This window comes from Nansenia antarctica (genome assembly GCF_963989245.1).
Source record: "Nansenia antarctica genome assembly, chromosome: 13".
NCBI classification, from domain to species: domain Eukaryota; kingdom Metazoa; phylum Chordata; class Actinopteri; order Argentiniformes; family Microstomatidae; genus Nansenia; species Nansenia antarctica.
In genome coordinates this window covers 15,671,934-15,692,231 of record NC_137683.1, presented here as the reverse complement: position 1 = coordinate 15,692,231, position 20,298 = coordinate 15,671,934, and the positions used below count along the sequence as shown (strand labels likewise).

General features: G+C 45.0%; 1 protein-coding gene across 1 annotated transcript in view; it reads left to right on the top strand.

The window, feature by feature from the left end:
- The window catches only part of LOC308169325 (ankyrin-2-like), a gene marked incomplete at both ends in the record, with an annotated part of 104,887 nt that overhangs the window by 25,482 nt on the left and 59,107 nt on the right, over positions 1-20,298 (top strand). The window contains 9 exons of the mRNA XM_080544011.1: positions 1,376-1,477; positions 11,105-11,203; positions 12,565-12,663; positions 12,860-12,958; positions 13,528-13,713; positions 15,363-15,386; positions 16,489-16,497; positions 17,221-17,319; positions 19,630-19,728. Of these exons, the coding sequence (XP_080400137.1) occupies positions 1,376-1,477; positions 11,105-11,203; positions 12,565-12,663; positions 12,860-12,958; positions 13,528-13,713; positions 15,363-15,386; positions 16,489-16,497; positions 17,221-17,319; positions 19,630-19,728 (816 nt within the window). The remainder of the gene's footprint in view (positions 1-1,375; positions 1,478-11,104; positions 11,204-12,564; positions 12,664-12,859; positions 12,959-13,527; positions 13,714-15,362; positions 15,387-16,488; positions 16,498-17,220; positions 17,320-19,629; positions 19,729-20,298) is intronic.

The following is a 20,298-nucleotide window of genomic DNA, read 5'->3' as shown; positions in this document are numbered from 1 at the left end:
GAGGGGGGGACATATCTGCAGTCTGGTTTTGGGGGGTTGGGGCGAGCTCAGCTTGCGAGCCGTAACTAAGGCCCAGCCCTGTCGCTTCCGATGAGTGTCTCCCCCGGAGCTAGCGAAGATGCTAAATTAATAGATTTTCCCCGTGAGGGACGGTTATCAGAGCAGGACTCTTGAGCTGCTTCTCCTTCGCAGTACAGAGAGGGAGCGTTTGAGATTATACAGAGCCTGTAGGTGTGTGTGTGTGTGTGTGTGTGTGTGTGTGTGTGTGTGTGTGTGTGTGTGCGTGTGTGTGTGTGTGTGTGTGTGTGTGTGTGTGTGTGCGTGTGTGTGTGTGTGTGTGTGTGTGTGTGTGTGTGCGTGTGTAAGCCAGCCAAGTTGTTTTGAGGGAAAGCAGAGAGAAAAGAAAAAAAGGGCTGACTCATTCTACCGTTCTGGTCCAAAGTGGGGGACTCTCGGCTCTCCGTGTCAGTCTGTGACGGTGTGACATGAGATGACTCACAGCCGCTGGTGATGACTGATACACTAGGACAAACGTGTGTGGACACAATTATCGTCTGGGGCTGTTTTCATGGTTTGGGTCAGGCCCCTTAGTTCCAGTGAAGGGAAGTCTTAATGCTACAGCATACAATGCGATTCTAGAGAATTGGATCGCTCCCAACACTGTAGCAACAGTTTGGGGAAGGCCCTTTCCAATTTCAGCATGACAATGCCCCCATACACAAAGTGAGGTCCATAATGACATGGTTTGCCGAGTTTGGTCTGAGAGAACTTGACAGGCCTGCACACAGAGCTCTGACCTCAACCCCATCCAACACCTTTGGGATGAATTGGAACACCGACTGAGAGCCAGTCCTTCTCGCCCAACATCAGTGCCCGACTTCATTAATGCTCTTGTGGCTGAATGTGAGCAAATCCCCTCAACAATATTCTAAAATCTAGCAGAAAGCCCAGAAGAGTGGAAGTTGTTATAGCAGCAAAGGTGGGACCAACTCCATATTAATGCCCATGGTTTTGGAATGAGAAGTTCAACAAGCACATGGGTGATGTTCAAGTTGTCCCAATACTTTTGTCCATATAGTGTATATATATATATAGAATGGAGGTGCTGTTAGTCCTAATGGGCTTGTCCGTCTCGGCGCCTCTGTAGGGAGAGTGCTGGTTGAGACGCTGTCATGAACACCGTAAGGTGCTATGTCACCCAAAACAATGTAGCAGCACTATCTATGACTTCCCCCGCTCTTTTTCTTTGAAAGGTTCATGGGGGAAAATGACTCATTTCAAAGCGATATACGTCACTGTAGTAGACCGACGAACAACAAAGTGAAGTGATGTTCTCTGATCTGCAGTTCTAACCTCTCCTCCCCCCTCTTTGCAGTCGGACAGCAACACCAGCTTCCTGCGGGCGGCGAGGGCGGGGAACATCGACAAGGTTCTGGAGTACCTGAAGGGCGGAGTGGACATCGGTACCTGCAATCAGGTGAGACGCACGCACACGCACACGCACACACACACACACACACACACACACATACACACACACACACACACACACACACACACACACACACACACACACACACACACAGGGAAACACATGATGACATACACACAGGGAAACAGATGTATGGAATGGAAAATGGAATATGTCTGTTCATAATGGCTCCATTCATTAGTCCCTCAGTTTCGTTGGACAAGTTATTAGTTATTTATCTGGTGCTGCTCTTTGACTCTCTGTGACTGTGACTCTCTGTGGCTTTGACTCTCTGTGACTTTCACTCTTTGTAGCTTTGACTCTTTCTCAACGTTTGTTCACGCTCTCTCAGTGGACACCCAGGCAACAAGGCTCTTGTATCCTTCAGCTTTCTTCAATAATTAATTTAACTGCTGCGATCACTGCCTGATCATCACTCCAAATGTCAGTCCATCTAGAGACCGAGTGACCTTCAAACTCTGTCCTAACGGGGTTGCGTGGGAAAGCTATTGATGTTTGAACCTCCACAAATAATTTACTATTTGACCTATATCCTAAACCATCTCCAATTATTATGGTATGGGAACAGTCTCTGGAGCTCTGTATACTGTATCCCAGTTAAGAGTTACCATAAATAGCTCTCCGTTTCAGTCTGTGACAGTGTAGAGTTACAGTTTCAGCCTGTGACGGCGTGACACGAGAAGACTCACTGGCGGTGGTGATGACTGTGGCGTATACACTATAAGACTTGTCATTTAGGATTCTTTATACAACTACACTTTTTTTTCTTTCTTTTTTTACTGCAAATCAGTGCTTTTACATAACTCCGCTGACAATAGATTTTCACTGAGCAATTTTGCGAATGAAATGACAAAGTGCGGCCTTTCATGAAAATCATTTGTGGGTACAGTAGGCCTACTAAATCACGTTGTTTGTTTCTGCATCGTGTATACTTCTGTTAGTAAGATCAACACTATCGCAATGGACGTCACAGTCACTAATATTGACCCTCACGAATCAATGAATGAATCAGTCACTCTAAACCTATCATTCTCTAGCACTAGTCAGTTCCCCATGCATCTCTGTCAGGTGATGGAGGGAGGGATGGAGGGAGAGATGGAGGGAAGGATGGATGGAGGGAGGGAGGGAAGACAGCTGACAAGTGGGGGAGGAGTGTTTATGACCTGGTGTTGTAGAAACGAGGCCACCTAGAACCCCAGTATCATATCTGAACCATCTGAAACCAGGGCAGAGCTGACTCTAGGGGTACTGTATAATAATAATAATAATAATAATAATAATAATAATAATAATAATAATAATAATAATAATAATAATAAAAATAATAATAATAATAATAATAATAATAATAATAATAATAAGTTAATAACCTTTATTTATATAGCACTTTTCCGGCAAGCGTTGCAGCTGTATATGTGTCCCATAGTCCACTGAGACCCTTTACTATATACACATTAATTACTGGGTGCAATGCAGGGAGGAAGGATCACAGCACAGGTCATTCGTGTCCGCCCCCCCCCCCTTTTCCCTCTCCTTCTCTCTCTCTCTCTCTCTCTCTCTCTCTCTCTCTCTCTCTCTCTCTCTCTCTCCCTCTATCAGTTTACCTCTGGTGGTGTATATCAGACCCACCCCCTCCTCTCTCTCTCTCTCTCTCTCTCTCTCTCTAGTGTTTTCCTCCTACTCCCTTTCTCTCTCTCTCTCTCTTTTTCTCTCTCTCTCCTGAACCACATGTCTAAGTAAACCTCTCTGCCCACCATTGAAAGCTCCCATTTAAGAGAGAAAGTTGGCTGAGATAAAGTGTGGCAGGGTGTGATGTTTATATACACCGCCTCATTCGCTCCGTTATGTCCATCTGCCTCATGCGGGAAAAGAAGGGTGCAAAAAAGACAGAGCAGACCTAAGACTTCACATAGAACGGCTGGGTGACACCACCTACCAACAGCAGTTCCAGGTCGCTCATCCCACTGATGTTGAAACCCACTGGGGGCATGCTCAAGTCTACCATCATGGACTCCTGCAAAAGCACCCTTGGACATAAAACACGTAAACACCAAGACTGGTACGATGAGAAGGACTATGAAATCCAACAGCTCGTCGACATCAAGCGGCAAACCTTTCAAAAAGGTCAAAACTTTATCACCTGGCAAAATGACATCACACCAGAGGATAGGCGCAGACTCAGAAAGGAGAGAGCCTCCGTCAGAAAGGCCCAATCCAAAGCCTCCGTCACCACCACTTTCCCCTGCCCACACTGCACCAAAATATGCGGCTCCAGGATTGACCTCTTCGCCCACCATACTCGACTGTCGATGATGACGATGATGATATATACAGTATATAATGATACAGTAAGCCTTTATATAGGCCTAGATACAGTATGTGTATTGTATACATTCGATCCTATATTTTCTATACATATCTAACATATTTCTCTGTCCCTGTCCCTGTGACCTACTGGTGCCCGACGACTCATTCTTTATTTAGGACCTGGCCATTATCTAGTCCTCAGACCCCACTAATGTTCCACGGGGGCGGTGGGTGGGCAGGGAAAATTGATAGGGTGTAAACACTCCGTCCCTGGCAATGGTCCCTGGCAACGGTCAGTGTGTTCCTCCTGATAAACAATAAACAACAACAGTCACATGGACCGGAGGGGATCGGCAGGGGGGGTGTGTGGAGGAGCCTGTTTATACAACCCCACCTCCCCCACCCCCTCTGCCTGTTTCACTACCTCCCCACTGCTTCACTCTCACTGTTAGAGAGAGAGAGAGAAAGGGGGGAGGGGAGATGGAAATACAGAGAGATCACATCTACAGTATCTAGGCTGTTTTAGCATTGATGTCGATGATGAACCGTGAAATGACTCAGAACTCTGCATCAGTCGTCATTGCATCTCTCGCTTTCTCTCTCTCTCTTTTTCTCTTTCTTTCCTCTCTCGCTCACACATCTGACAGGAATCCGTGTGCTTTGAAATGAGCACACACTGCTCGACTTCATTAGCCAATGGAAGTCAGATTGCCATGTCAGATATACTGTATATCTCATACAGTGCTGCTCGAAAGTATGTGAATCCCCATTATAGATTGTTTTAGTTTTTACCATTAAGTCTTTATTTAATCAGAACCAGTCTTTTTTATCTGACATAACTGGTTTATATTTACCAATTCCATATGTTGGTTGAGAGGGAATCATCAGAATCATAGGAAAACTAAATTATAAAGAAATGTATTTCATGGTAAAAAAAACAAAAATCGATAATTGCACAAGGCAGGGTTCACATGCTTTCAAGCAGCACTGTATATATCGCTCTCTCAGATGTTCCTAACCATCTGTTAGGAATCTGGGGCGGCGGTAGTCTAGTGGTTAGAGAGGCTGGCTGGCAATCGGAAGGTCGCTGGTTCGATCCCTGCCTCAGGAGAGAGCAAGGCACTTAACTTAACCCTAACTGCTCCAGGGGTGCTGACTATGGCTAACCCTGTGCCTAGAGCAAAAAAATACAAAATTCCAACAATTTGGAGTTGATTGAATCAGTGATGAACACTGATTTCTTCCCAGTAGCACACAGACGCTCAGCTGCAGCCTCTCTGGTGTCTCTCTTCTGCTCCTCCCCAGGCTGAACCCCCCCCCCTCCATCTCCATCCATATGGCCAGTTCTGCTGTGCTGGCCCCTCCCCCTCCTGGAGTCTGTCATGGTCTGGTCGGCAGGTTCACACACACAGTGACAAGGACCTGGCTGGAGGGGAGCCAGTGAGGGTCAGAGTGTGCTTGATGAAGACAGATCTGGAGGGCAGACCAGAGTCACTGAACCTGTCTATTAATTTGAGCCTATGACAGGGAGAAACAACGACAACGAAACAACAAACAAGATCGATGGGTCCTTCTTGTCGAGTCTGATGAACACGGCGACTAACGATATCAGGTGTTAGTTAACGAGCTGAAAACATCTCACGGTGTATCACAAACTGCACTCGAGGGGCTCATTTGAGACACGTTCTAATGCTTTGGTCCGCATATCGGGATCCGATGTAATGTTCAGACTTTTCTTTCGGAAAATGTGAATACATTTCCGCGTTGTTGAAAATCAATGACAAACTCGCTAGTCACACAGCATGTTTTGTGAGCCCGCTAACCATGTAAAGTCGTGTTATAGTTAACTAGGTAGCAATGGGTGGATTAATCACCCAATCCATTGCGTTGCAGTATTTTGGCTTGACTTGCGAGTTTGTGGTGTTATTCTCAACAACGTTGAAACGTAGTTCCGTGTTTCAAAATAAAGGTCTGAACATTTTGCATTGGCAATGCAATTTTGCAAGGTGTAGTGTTCATACCAATACTCTATGTCAGTGTCATCCTAGCCACAAGCAAGCATGCCATGCATTAAAATAGCATCACCATACAATGATCATCGACATGTCAGGTAGAGTAGCTCATGAGGTGTGTCGATGACAAAACCGTAATTGAATAATATAATGAACAAATAATTGAATAAGATCTGCATTGCAAATGCTCTCTTGGGTGACTGGACTGGTCTGTAAATCTCCAGCCAGGAAGCTGTGAGGTCATGTAGAGATGATGCCATCTGCTCTTCCATCCCTTTGACCATGGTCTCTCTACCTGGCCACTCCACTGAGCCAGACAACCAGCCATGTTGTTGACGTATGCTGCCTCTTGTTCTATCAAAAACATTTTCTCTCCATATGATAAAGCGTTGATATTATCACTTTGCGCCTGGCTATTCTGTGATAATATATGCCATTTAGCTGACACTTTTATCCAAAGCGATCTACATTGCAGTGAGTGCATACATTTTTCAGTATATATGGTCCCAGCGGGAATCAAACCCACAACCTAAGCGTTGTTAGTGCCATGCTCTACCGACAGAGCCACAGAGGACCAATCCTATCAGAGAACCGTCTACAGGACGGAGGTGTATCAAAAAATAGCATGTCAGTTGATCGCGTCGGTGAAAAGTCATTATAAAAACAAACAAGATACGAATCCATCACAGCGATTGAAGAGCCCCTCCCGTGACCGTGAAAACTCCTCGTGGCACGCCCCATTTCTGGCATACCTAGGTTTCAATCCATCAACAGCTCTGGCATCAACACAGCACGCTTAGAGCACCAGTTCTGATTAAACTGAGAGTTGTAAAACTATCATGACCTAATTTCTATGATGGAGGGGTCATTATGTTTCTAGGTACTAGTAGCGGGAGACATTTGAGACAACCAGGGAATAGCCCTCCTCAAGTGATGATGTATGAGTTGGGACTACCTTTGGACAACTCGTACAAAACGTAGGCTACTGTATGCTGTGCTGTTTCAATGTTGCTGTATACGCTGTACTACTTCAAAGCGGCAATGTTATTCCTTCGTGGACCATTCAAGTGTCAACTACCCTATGAGATGGAATCTTTGTATTTTATTAATTACAAGTTTACTAAAAAATGACAACATTTAAAAAAAATAACACCACACAGGCATTAATAAACACCTAATGGATCAGATTATGTAAAAAACTAAATTTTGCAAAAAAATTGAGATAGAACCTTATAATTCTAACGTCACGACTTACTGAGGTGGGTGGGCCACCGGAGAGTGCTGTGTGACATGCTTGGAGAGAGACTGAGTGACTACTGGCCCGTATGGATGGACAGAGATGGGTGGGACTCTATGAGGGAGCCAGAGGCGGTGTCTTTCTCTCCGATTGCGGAGGTGGGGGTTGGGGCAGAGGCGGGGTGAAGGCTGGGCCCTGTGCGGTGTGAGGGAGTGAATACAGATCATCTCCGCTGTTAACCACCTCCCATCACTCGCCCCTGGGGGACCAGTGAGACAGCCAGTCATTCATTTCTGAAGCCACAGAGACTGATGTTTAAAAAGATGGCTGCTCTCCTCTCTTCCGCTTGGGTAGAGGCAGGTGTTAGCCTCAATATCTATCTATCTATCTATCTATCTATCTATCTATCTATCTATCTATCTATCTATCTATCTATCTATCTATCTATCTAGTGGGGTTCTCCCTCTTGATGATTTTAATACCGATGTTAGAAACAGCTCAATTCATCTCTATGCGGATGATACAGTTATCTACTCAGTTGCCCCCTCAGTTGAGCAAGCTCTTCAGAATTTACAATCAGACTTCTATGTAATCGAAAGACCGCTTTTCAATCTTAAGCTGATTTTAAACTCTGACAAAGCAAAGTATATGATATTCCCAAGGAAAACGTCTACTGTTTTAACCGAAGGAACGAGCACCACAAATTCTGGGACTCCAATCGACAGAGTTTCCTCTTACAAGTATCTGGGCATCTGGATAGATGACATGCTGTTTAGAGAACATATATCTGAACCAAAATTGGCATTCTTTTATAGGAATAAATCCTGCCTCACTCAGAGCTGTAGAAAACAGATTGTTCAAGCTACGTTTTTTATCTGTTTTAGATTATGTTGATGTCATGTATATGCATGCTGCTCCCTCTACGCTAAAGCCTCTTGATGCAGTTTACCTCTGCACTGAGATGTATAACTGGTGGCGGATTCAGAACTCACCACTGCCACCTATATCAGAATGTTGGTCGGACTTCTCTGGCTCTGAGAAGAGAGCAACACTGCATTCTGTTTATTTATAAAGCTTTACTTAATGAATTACCTGGGTATCTAACAAATCTTATTGTCTACATACAGCACTCGTGCACATGACTCAGTGCAGTACAGAATGTGTCAACAGACCTCCATCCTTCAGCTCACACACTAATTGTTCATGTTGGCACCAACAACATCATGAACAAACAATCAGTCAAACTCTGCGATCAACCGGAGTCTCTTGCAAGCACAATCCAAACTGGAGTCTCTTGCAAGCACAATCCAAAGCCTTGACAAAACCTGCATTTTTTCTGGCCCCGTTCCCAGCCCTTCAAAGTCCTTCAGTTATCTTTATAGTCTACATGAATGGCTAAAAAAACGTCTGCACTGCAACTGGGCATGGCTTATCAGCCAGTTTGACTATTTTTGGAACAGACATGATCTTTACAAATCAGATGGCCTGCACCCCAACATAAAGGGTACTAAACAACTTTCCCAAAACTTAATAGACTATATTGCTTTTTATTCTGACTGATATTCACCTCAGCATGAACACACTCTCGAAGCCACTCCCGTCCATGATGACGTCCATCTCTCCCTGGGTCCTGCTGAACACAGATATAAGACTATTTTTAACATTGTTGATTGCACAAGTCTGCATGAGAGCCCTACTGTCCGTTCTATTGGTACTATCATCTCCTGCCGTAATAATACAATGGTCGGCAATAGACCAGTTTTAGGATCTAATAGGAACAACTTAATATCAGTCTCTTTGTAAAGTCAACTGTGGAGTACCACCAGGCTCAATCCTAGGTCCAGTCCTCTTTAGTTTGTACAGTATATGCTGCCCACTTGCCAGTGTCATCAGGCGACATGGCATACATTTTCACAGCTATGCTGATGACACTCAACTCTATATTGTTGTATCTCCTGATGACACGCTCTATTGATGCCCTCCATAAGTGTATTTTAGACATTCATTCTTGGATGGCTCAGAACTTCAGAAAAAACAGAGGTACTCGTCATTGGAGGAGAGGCAGTGAGAGAGAAACTGACCTCTGAATTGAAGTCACTGGTACTCAGTCCTAACCACCTGGGTGTCATCATAGATTCCAATTTAACTTTCGATGCCCACTTCAGGAATGTGACCAAATCTGCCTTTTATAACTTAAAACATATTGCCAGAGTGTGTCTGTTTCTCTCCCAGGCCAATACTTTTTTAGTATAAACCTTTTTTTGCCTGGCTTTTACCTAGTGTTTATCTCAACTTTTACTCCTATTTATTGTTTTATTCCAGTTTTTTACTGTGTTGTAATTTATCTATTTATTATCTCCTATTTATTGTTTTATTGTGTTGTATTTTATTTACTATTGTTTTTAAGTTCAGCACTTGGAGTTACATTCGATGTATGACTTGTGCTATAAATAAAGTTTGATTGATTGATTGATTGACTGATACAGTAGACAGGGCTAGCCCCATTAATTCTCAATGCTAGCTCCAAAACATCTATAGGGAGACTTGCTGGAAGGGCAATTTGAGTGAGGGGCACATTATTGGGTGTGTGAGGGATGACCCGTCACAGAGGAAATTCCATATTGACTGAATGGCCCTTTTTAAACAGACAGATGTTCCACAGAGGAAGAGTTATTGAGTCAGTACTGGGTCACTGAGGCTTGCCTCCAGGCCACAAGGGGGAGCAGTATAACCCTACTGTCAATCATCCCCTCTTGTCGGCTCTCTCTCTTTCCCTCTCTCTCTCTCTTCCCCTCTCTCTCTCTCTCTCTCTCTTCTCCTCTCTCTCCCTCTCTCTCTACACCCCTCCCCTCTCTCTCTATCTCTCTGTCTCTCTCTCTAGTCCCTCATGGCTACTTTGTCAATTGTCACCATGCCTCTCCCCTTTTACTCCCAGCCAACCAAACCGCAGAGGACTATGGGGCAGATAGATATTAATAGAGCTGAGTGATGTAAGTCACCTATCTCCTCACAGTCTCTCTAGAAATCAGTGAGTGTCACTCAATGAAAGGAATATCGGTGTGTGGAAAGTAGTTTATGAGTTTAGAGAATTATACATTTTTTAAAAACAAAATTTTGTAGTTGGCATCTGGGATTGATGTAGAAATACCTTGACCCCCCTCCCCCTGTTGCGGTGGTCTGGAATTAACTGGCAAAATGCTTAGACCCCTTAATCCTTGGGGTAATCCCTCTAGAGTGATATTGAAATGTAATCTTCATTTCTCTCTCAGGCTTGTGCCATCTATGTAGCACTACATCACAGGAACTCGACAGCAATCTTCTTATTAGGACATGATTGGCACTCATGGAGGGGGAATCACTTAGTCCTCAGCATACCTTCAGTTTATGACCCGTCCTCCTCTTGGACTGGTGATCTGGGGATCAGGTCTTATCATAGGTCAACACCTATGATAAGACCTGATCCCAGATCACCAGTCCAAAAGGTAACCCAATCACAGCAGCACCTGAACTGGTCGTTCTGAGAACCGTTTGCTTTCAAGGAAGGGAATCGAACACCACTGACTCTAGTGGCAAAAGACAGATATCCCATCACACACACACACACACGAATGCGCACACACGCGCACACACACACACACACACACACACACACAAACAGGCTTCATAAATGCCACTACATATTTAATCTGGACTGGCCCTACTCCACGACAGCGTGACATGGCGCAATTTCTGACCTCCAGCGCGGCCGTTGATATTTAAGTCTGTCCCCCTCCCTCCCTCGCCTGTGACGGAGACGAGAGCAGTGTTTCACACCCAAGAAAGAGGGAGAGAGAGAGAAAGAGAGAGAGAGAGAGAGAGAGGGGTCCCGTCAAGTTATGGACCTGGAGGTACCACACAGTCCTTTCTTTATTTCTCCCTCTCTTTCTCTTTCTCTCCCTCTTTCTTCTGTCTTTCCCTATCCTCCATTTTGTCTACTGTAGTGTGTCAACGTTTGTCGTTTGGATGCTGACGGTTGTTCTCGTGTCTCCCTTCTTCTCTCTTCTTCTTCCTTTCTAGAATGGGCTCAACGCGCTGCACCTGGCCGCCAAGGAGGGCCATGTTGAGCTGGTCCAGGAGCTGCTGGAGAGAGGCTCCGCGGTGGACTCTGCCACCAAGGTGGGTTCGCCTAGATTCCCTTACCCTGGGGACATGTTGGGGACGGTGGGGGTAGAGCTTGTTACATACTAGGTAACCCCCAGAGTCCAGGAGTTACTGGTTGAAGTGGTGCTTTTATTAATCCCAGAGTGTTTCGAGACCCAGATATATGGCTGTAGTCGAGGCACTTGTGAAACACCCTTTAGCCTGGCCACGGCTCTTTTGTGAGATTAATCTTAATTCAGCTGCTCTGGACGTTGTCGGGGTGACAACAACAACAACATGTCGTTTGAGGAATAGATTTTGGGGGATTTTTCTCAATTGTGAAATGAGTCTGAACCAGAGGAGATTGCTTTGATCAAGTGCATAAAATGTCTTTTTTTGAAATTGGCATTATACAACAATTTAGACTCAGATAGGATCGTGTTTACCACCGAGTTATTGCTCTCAAATCGCTTCCATCTTGACTCGGTGTGTGGTAATCAACTCGAGTGCCTAAGTATTCCCAGTGTAAGAGTCAGGTTCTAGATCAGAGTCCTCACACGCCTCCTCGGTCTGACTTCTGACCTACAGTAGCCTGGTAACCTTTCCACAGTGAATCTACACTACCCTACCATACTCAATACAATCTCTCTACCAGCATTGAATGGAATGAACGCTATCATAGAGCGCTTCCTCTGATTTCTACCAGCCTCCCCTTGCTCTACTTCTCTACCCCCCCAGCCACCTAGGATATGGTAGGAGAGATGATATGTAAGAGGGGTCAGCGAACACTTTTATGTCTAAGGAATCCTAGTTATTCCAGGCCCCGGAACCGGAGAAGGTCTATCCCCCCTCTAGAGATCGTATTAAGGAGTTGCGTGTCCTTTTGGACGTCCACACACGAACAGCCACAAACAAGCTCCGGTTGCCTAACAACTGTGGGTGGCTGAAACAGCGTCTTGGTCAATTCTAGGCTTTTTTTCGGTCTTTTTTGTTTTGACAGAGAGATTTTCCTCTGGTATGAGTGATATGTCTTCATTATCTCTGGCTGGGCTGTGTGTCAGAGCACCATTAGCAGTGCCTGACACACAGGGGACCTCTCATCTCCACTGTCGTTGCCCTGACAGAGCCACGGGCGTATAATATAGGGAATTGATGATGAATGAGAGTGACTGTATGGCGTGATACGATTATGGCAGTTAGTAATATGTGTGGGGGGGAAATGTCATAGCACTGATATGATGATGAGGGTTCTGGGCTTTAGCTATGAGAGGTTTTGTGAGCCAATGAAAGTGACAATCTGTGTGTGTGTGTGTGTGTGTGTGTGTGTGTGTGTGTGTGTCTGTGTGTGTGTGTGTGTGTGTGTGTGTGTGTGTGTGTGTGTGTGTTGTGAACACCAGAAAGGGAACACAGCCCTCCACATCGCCTCTCTGGCAGGGCAGGCTGAGGTGGTGAAGATCCTGGTGAAACGCGGGGCGGACATCAACTCTCAGTCTCAGGTGAGGAACGCTCTTCATCTCAACCCACTAGGCTGTTGCTTGTTGTGGCCATACACAACACTTCTGTTGTTGACTTCACAGTTTACATACTGTAAACTAGTTGTTGTTTTTTTGTTACTGTATGACTTCTGTCTCTTAATGGTTGGTTAACTGGTGTTGTGTCTCTTAATGGTTGGTTAACTGGTGTTCTGCACAGAATGGCTTCACTCCTCTGTACATGGCCGCCCAGGAGAACCACCTGGACGTGGTACGCTACCTGCTGGAGAACGGAGGGAACCAGAGCACAGCGACGGAGGTGAGGAATGTGTGTGTGTGTGTGTGTGTGTGTGTAGTGTTTGTGTGTATGTGTGTGTCTGTGTGTGTGTGTGGGGGTGTGTGGGGGTGTGTGTGTGTGTGTGTCTAACCCTCTCCCCTCTCCCCTCGTCTCCCTCCACCCCTCTCCCCTCTCCCCTGGTCCTCCCCTCGTCTCCCCTCTCCACCCCTCTCCCATCTCCCCTGGCCCTCCACCCCCTCTCCCCAGGTCCTCTCCACCCCTCTCCCCTGGTCCTCCACCCATCTCCCCTGGTCCTCCACCCATCTCCCCTGGTCCTCCGTCCCTCTCCCCTCCTACCTGGTCCTCTCCACCCCACTCCCCTGGTCCTCCACCCCTCTCCCCTCTCCCCTGGTCCTCCACCCCCTCTCCCCTGGTCCTCCACCCCATCTCCCCTGGTCCTCCACCCCCTCTCCCCTGGTCCTCCACCCCCTCTCCCCTGGTCCTCCACCCCCTCTCCCCTGGTCCTCCACCCCCTCTCCCCTGGTCCTCCACCCCATCGCCCCTGGTCCCCTGGCTAACCCTCCCTCTGGTTCTTCCCCTGATTCCTCCAGGACGGCTTCACCCCCCTGGCCATCGCCCTGCAGCAGGGCCACAACCAGGTGGTGTCCATCCTCCTGGAGAACGACACCAAGGGGAAGGTGCGTCTGCCCGCGCTGCACATCGCCGCCCGCAAGGACGACACCAAGTCGGCCGCCCTGCTCCTGCAGAACGACCACAACGCTGACGTCCAGTCCAAGGTAGGAAGGGGGCGTGAAGAGGGGGGGAAGGAAGGGGCGTGATCTGTCTTCATTATCTCTGAGACTGAGCATGCTGTGTCGTGTCGTGTCGATGGGCAAGCCTGCTGGCAGTATAAGGAATTACAATAACACTGTGTCTGTTAGCAGTCTGTTTGGTCAGCGCTTGAATACATTATACGGATCTCTGACATGAAGATGTGTCCGTTAGACTTGGTATCCGGTTTGCCCGTTGTCTGTGGTGGAGTAGTTGTCTTTCTGCCTGTCTGTCTGTCTATCTGTCTGTCTGTCTGTCTGTGCATCTCTGTCTCTCTCTCTCTCCCTCAGTGTCTATGTGCCTGCCACGTGTCCGTTGGTCCTGCCACTAACCGGGTCTCTCTCTCACTCTCTCTCTCTCTCTCTCTCTCTCTCTCTCTCTCTCTCTCTCTCTCTCTCTCTTATCTGCCTATCTTTCTACTCACACCCCCCTATTACTCGCTACTGCCCCTCGGTGTAAAGTGCAGCACTGTGTCCACTGCATGGAGTGTGCCATTGTTTGCAGGTGGTATTGAGAGGTGATATTGAGGGCAGCATGTGAAAACAGGGTGTTGGAGACGAGGGGGTTAATGGAATGCGGCGTAGCTAGAGTGAAGTGCTGCTTCACTGTATTTAGAAAAACGTATCGTAGCCAGAACAGACACTTTAGACAATTTAGATCTAGTCACATCTAGTGACAGGATTAAATCCTTTACGAGGCATCATCCTGTTTTCGAGGGGCTAATCCATTATTATTATATAAGGTGTATAAGGTTATAACAGGTGTATATAGAACTAAACAATAGATACAACAAAGAAAAAGAAAAGATAAGAAATGAAATACTACTATTAAAATCACCACCACTACAACAATAACCATTGTCATGATAACATCAACATACATAAACATAACATACATTAAAACTAAACAAACAACAACAATAACACAACAAGGTACATACATTTACTTTAAGCATAACCAATGTTCTTTTTATGAACGTAGGAAGATCACACTACATACAGTAGTTTGCACTTAAACACATAATACATTGAACTAGACTTCTTACTTGTTTTAACGAGTTGCCCGTGTGTAATGTCTGGTTCAGCTGTTCTTATGCAACAGCCTTCAGCATGACTCATAGAGACCCAGAGGAGAGGGAGAATATAGACTGCAGCATGTGCACACACACACACACACGTTGACGGCACCCTGAGCCTGAGCACTGTTCTTCTCACTAAATACCTCTGAAGCCCAGTCCTCTGACGATTACCTGAATTCTGTTTGTTGAAATAACCGCCAGTTTCGAATATTATAGACAACCCTCTCTAGTGAGATTGGCCTCGTGGTGCAAAATGGCTGCCATGCCTCACACAATGTGTTCCAATGACTGAATGATCTACTCTCATTATAAAGCACCCTAAAGGTCATTTTTTATAACATATGAAACACACTATCATAACTATAAGTCCATTTGAGATAGTTTGGAGGAGAATTGTATCACTTTATCACTCTAGCCACGTGGCCCAGTATACTGTACTGTATTTATAATGCACAGCTAACCCTGAGCTCTGTGCACCTGTGTGACTGTGTGTTTAAAGTAACTACGATCTTTCCCTTCCTTATTCTACCGCTTCAGATGATGGTCAATAGGACTACCGAGGTATACGCACTTGTGTCTAGCTTCCACACCGTCATCATGACATCCTTTTATTTGGTCTTTCTGTCCTTTCACCACTTTATTTCCCTCACTTCTGTAGCACTGCATGGTTGATATGTGTGGGCTCTGTCAAGTTGTTGTTGATTTGGAGACGCAGCATGCACGCCTCAGTGGAATGGCCCACTCTGTCAAGTAGCCTAGCTTTTTCTCTCTTAGGTGCCTTAGTCATTGGACCGTCTTTTACATTCTTTTATTGTCTCTATATTTCTTTCTATTTTTCATTTGTACCATTATTTTTGCTTCAGTTGTTAACAATTGTGTATTCACATTTCTGATGTTTAAGATGCTACCACAATCGCCAAAAGTATTTTTCTTCATCATAACATCCCAAATATAATTCATGTAGATTAGGATTCATCGTTGTTGTGGGAAAACTACCCTGATATTAGATGCAAAGACATTCGTAAACAGTAGCATGCTAGAATGATCCATAGATATGTTATTCTTAGGTCAAAATATATTTAGAACATATTGATGGTGTGATTTAAGGAATATTTAGATTCATGGAATATCTTGCTTGTATTTGTATACAGAATTTATAAATGCAAAATGGTTTTGTTTTGTCATAATCTGTCCCAATATGTGTGTTGCATGCCATCCAAGTATAGACTCACTATAAAAACATTGATAATAACCAAGTATAACAATATGGATATGCAGATGACTATCATGTAGAGAAGTCAGAGATTCAAACCTCTGAATTACAGTAGATGCAATTACTATTGATTAGATAGATTCATACAAACATTATGCACAATTGATGCATACTGTAGAAGCATTCTGTCATTTAACTAAAAAACTTTCAACAATGAACTTTTACTCCCCAATGTAATGATGTAATGTTATGATGAAATGTATCCAGCAGCTTTGCAGATAATTTGCTTTGTGAGAAGATGCACTGTATAGCATGATGATGCATCCCTATCTACTTTGCTTCGCACCATTTTCAGCTTTGAATGTGTCTTTTTCAATCATCACGTAGCCACTATATTCTTCACACTTTTGTAAATAATGTTTTCACATTAAATCGGACCCTGACTTTCAGAATGGAAAGGTAAGGTAATTCACAATACTAAACTGCTCTGCAATCTCTGATTTCTTATATTTCCTAATGTGATATTTGATGTGACATACAGTGAACATAGTGCACTTTGGTGTTGATATTATACAGAATTGTAGTTCTTTGACTTATTTATGATTTGGTGGTCCTTTTCCTTGTTGTGTAAATGTATGGTTAGGTTACCTAATACTGTATTCTCCTTTCTGTTGATACGGATAACAATCTGTGTGTACTGTACTATTTGTTTTATGATTTATCTTTTCATTTCAATGAACAAACTGTTGGTTTCTGTTACGATGGGTTAACCTGTTGCATGTTAAGGATCTCAATGTGAGTGTGTTTGTGTGTATGCTGTACGTGTGTAATTGAGTATTGAATGTTCCAAATTTCTAAAACTGAATTTATGATTTCTTTCTTTTCCCCTATGTCCTTGGTTTCCCCCCCCCCCCTCCCCCCCTCCCCCCCTTTCAGTTTGGAGCATTGATAAATTGACTTAATTATTATTATTATTATTATTATTATTATTATTATTATTATTATTATTATTATTATTATTATTTACTTTGGATCTGTCATGCTTAATGTGACAATGATGCATGCTGGGATAGTAAAGACGCAGACGCAAGGTCAGCGGTCGGAGACTGAGATCTTGAACGTCTCTGATATCTGACATGGTGTGTCTCTCCCCTCTCTCTCTGTCGCTCCCTGTGTTTACAGAGTGGCTTCACTCCGCTGCATATAGCTGCTCACTACGGGAACGTGAACGTGGCTACGTTGCTGCTCAACCGCGGGGCGGCTGTGGACTTCACCGCTAGGGTAAGCACCCAACCACACGCTGTCTGACTAATGACCTTTTGAGTATCCCGCAGGCAAAATAGTGAAAATACCACCGCTCATCCGTGATCAGACTTAGCTGAGGTGCTGGAGCTGAAGAGTATCAAATAGAGTGAAAAAAAGCAGCATCCGCACAGTCAAATCTGTGCAAAAAACGTCTTTCGGTCATAGACCTTCAACAATAAGTTTTTTTGCACAGATTCGAGTGTGCGGATGCTGCTTTTTTGCACTCTAGTATCCCAACAGGCAACAAACAAAAGGTGCTCTTCAGGAGAAAAAAAAGACCCATTTGGCATCACCCACCACTTCCCCTTCCAACATTCCTTTGTCTGAAGTCACACATGGGTGTGTGTATGTGCCTCACCGGTCTGGTGAAGAGCTACGACCCATTCAGACACGAGAAAAGAACCAGTCGTAGGGGAATGCCAGTCCTTTCATAGAGGAATAGACGGAGTGGGAGACAGAACCCCAAAGGCATCTTGAAGGTCAAAGACTGAAGTTAGGCCCCTACGGAGATCCTGAGCACTGTACAGGCAAACACCCATCTGTTCACTCAGCAGAGGCAGCAGCAGCAGAGTTAGAAAAACGTTACCTTTCGTTTGGCAGAAAAAGGTAGCACTCGTTGCTGCCGCGTCACGCCTTTTCTCAGGCATATTGTGTCACAGTCATCATCGCAAGCTTCCCGCAGCGCTCTGGGACATACTGAGGGAGAAAAAAAAAGACTCAGCACTTACATCGCCAGGATTTCACAGATATTAGAGCAGTGGCCAGATGCCAAAGGAACAGAGAAAAACCACACAATGGCTGTCAGTGATAGCGCGTAATTAGCAACCGTGTCATTGTCATTTGAACGCCATTCGCCCCCTTTGCTCGTTGACAAAGCAATTTTCGATGATAGCGACTGTGTACCGTACTGTCCCCTGAATGGTTGCATTTCCAGGAGAATGAACACATTCGAGTCAGTGGCGTAGCGGACGGGCCCGCAAGCGACGCACCGCGGGGGGGCCCCAGCCACTAGGGGGCCCCCTAACATTGCATCCCTTTTTTTTTTTTTTTTTTTTTATAATTTAAAAATATATAAAACAAAGAAAATAAGTGGCCCTTCATTGTGTCAACCTTAATTTTAATATATAGGCCTATATTTAAAAATATATACATAGTTAGCCGTATCCAATAGTCCTCCCTGACTTTGATGTCACACGTAGGCAGCGAGACACAAGGAAAATGAGCAAGCGAAAATACAATACAAAGTACAATAAGCATTCTTTAGGTGGTGGTAGATTCTCTATTCGGACATTATAGCCGCTATATGTGGGACTGTCGGTCCGATATTGTAAACAAATCAAATTTAAAATTTATGTTTACGGAAGTACATGTCTCAAGTATTATCTCGGCGGTTAGTCGAGTGAAAGAAAAACAACATACAGATGATAATTCACACAATATAATACCACGAAAGCGTACGGCACTAAACAATAACATTTATTTGGGCAGCATCATACTCAAACTCAGGCAGAAGGGCAGGGTCCGGCCAGGTTCACAGTCACAGGCTGTCAGTGCATCATACAGGTACATACATGTAATTCAGCATGGTTAGGCTATATATAGCTGTTTCTTTTTCTATTCTACTATTCTATTCTACTTCTGCTGTCTGCGTCTCCCTGGGTATTGCTAGACCAGATGGCAAACAGTAAAGAAATGCCACAATATACCAGGACTTAAGAAACGAGATGTCCAACAAAGGATTTGACTAACCCTGGCCAATTTTACGCAACAAGTAGACTCTGATGCAGCGGAGACAGGGTTGCCAGATGGGCTGGTTTTTGGTGGATTTAGACGTTTTTAGATTGGTTAGGTTGGAAATTCTCAATCCCATCTGGCAACCCTTAGCGGAGAGTCTACAGATATGTTTACAGATATCACACTGCTGTGCACACCACACTTTGTTAAAAGAAATAAAGCTTGTACTATTCTACTTATAATACATTCTACTGATGTAGTCTACCATTTGGTTTTAGTTATAGGCTATTGCTCTCACTTGTTTGTACCTTTTGCTAAGTCAAGCATTTAGAATGTAGAGCGCATATTGCGAAATTTCGCAACGTCAATAACGCATCGGCCTCTAAAAAACGCACGTTTTTTTTTCTTTTTTTCTCCGTTGCGAAAGGGCCCCCGCCGCCACCTTGCGGGGGGGCCCCGGGATTTTGCGCTACGCCACTGATTCGAGTGTGTTCATGGGTTTAGATTGTGTGTTTGTTTTCGGATAATTTTCCATTCTGTCTCTCTCCTTAGAATGGTATCACGCCCCTTCACGTGGCCTCCAAGCGCGGGAACACTAACATGGTGCGCCTCCTACTGGACAGGGGGTCTCAGATCGATGCTAAAACACGGGTGAGTCCTGTCAAAAGGTTTCTGCCCCTCCAGGTGACCTGTGGTGCAGCAGTGATAAGTCAGACAGTCGTGTCATCCTCCAGTCTACTGCAGTCTCCCTATCAGATAGCAGCTCATAGACATCTATGACATCAGCCTTTCTACCTGCATCAATGCATCATTGCCTCAGACAGTAGTGGCGCATCAGGCTGTGTTTGTGTGTGTGTGTGCGCGTGTGTGTGTGTTTGTGTGTGTGAGTGTGTGTGTGTGTGTGTGCGGGGGGGGGGGGGTTGTGTGTGTGGGTGTGGGTGTGAGTGTGTGTGTGTGTGTGTGCATGTGTATGTGGTCTGTTAAGTGTACTCACTTGAAGAACAGTGTGTGTGTGATTGCAGATGTGTTGTTGAGTTTGTGAGAGAGGTTCAGTGAGCCCTTAGAGAAAAGGTTGCCAACCTGAAAGCTTTTGACATTGCTGCATTATTCCTACAGTATGTCCTTGACTGTTTCATGCTCCGTCAGCTTACTGCATTAACTAAGAGCCAAAAAACCCTCTGACGTAACTACCCTCCCTCTCTAAAACCACCCCGTCACAAT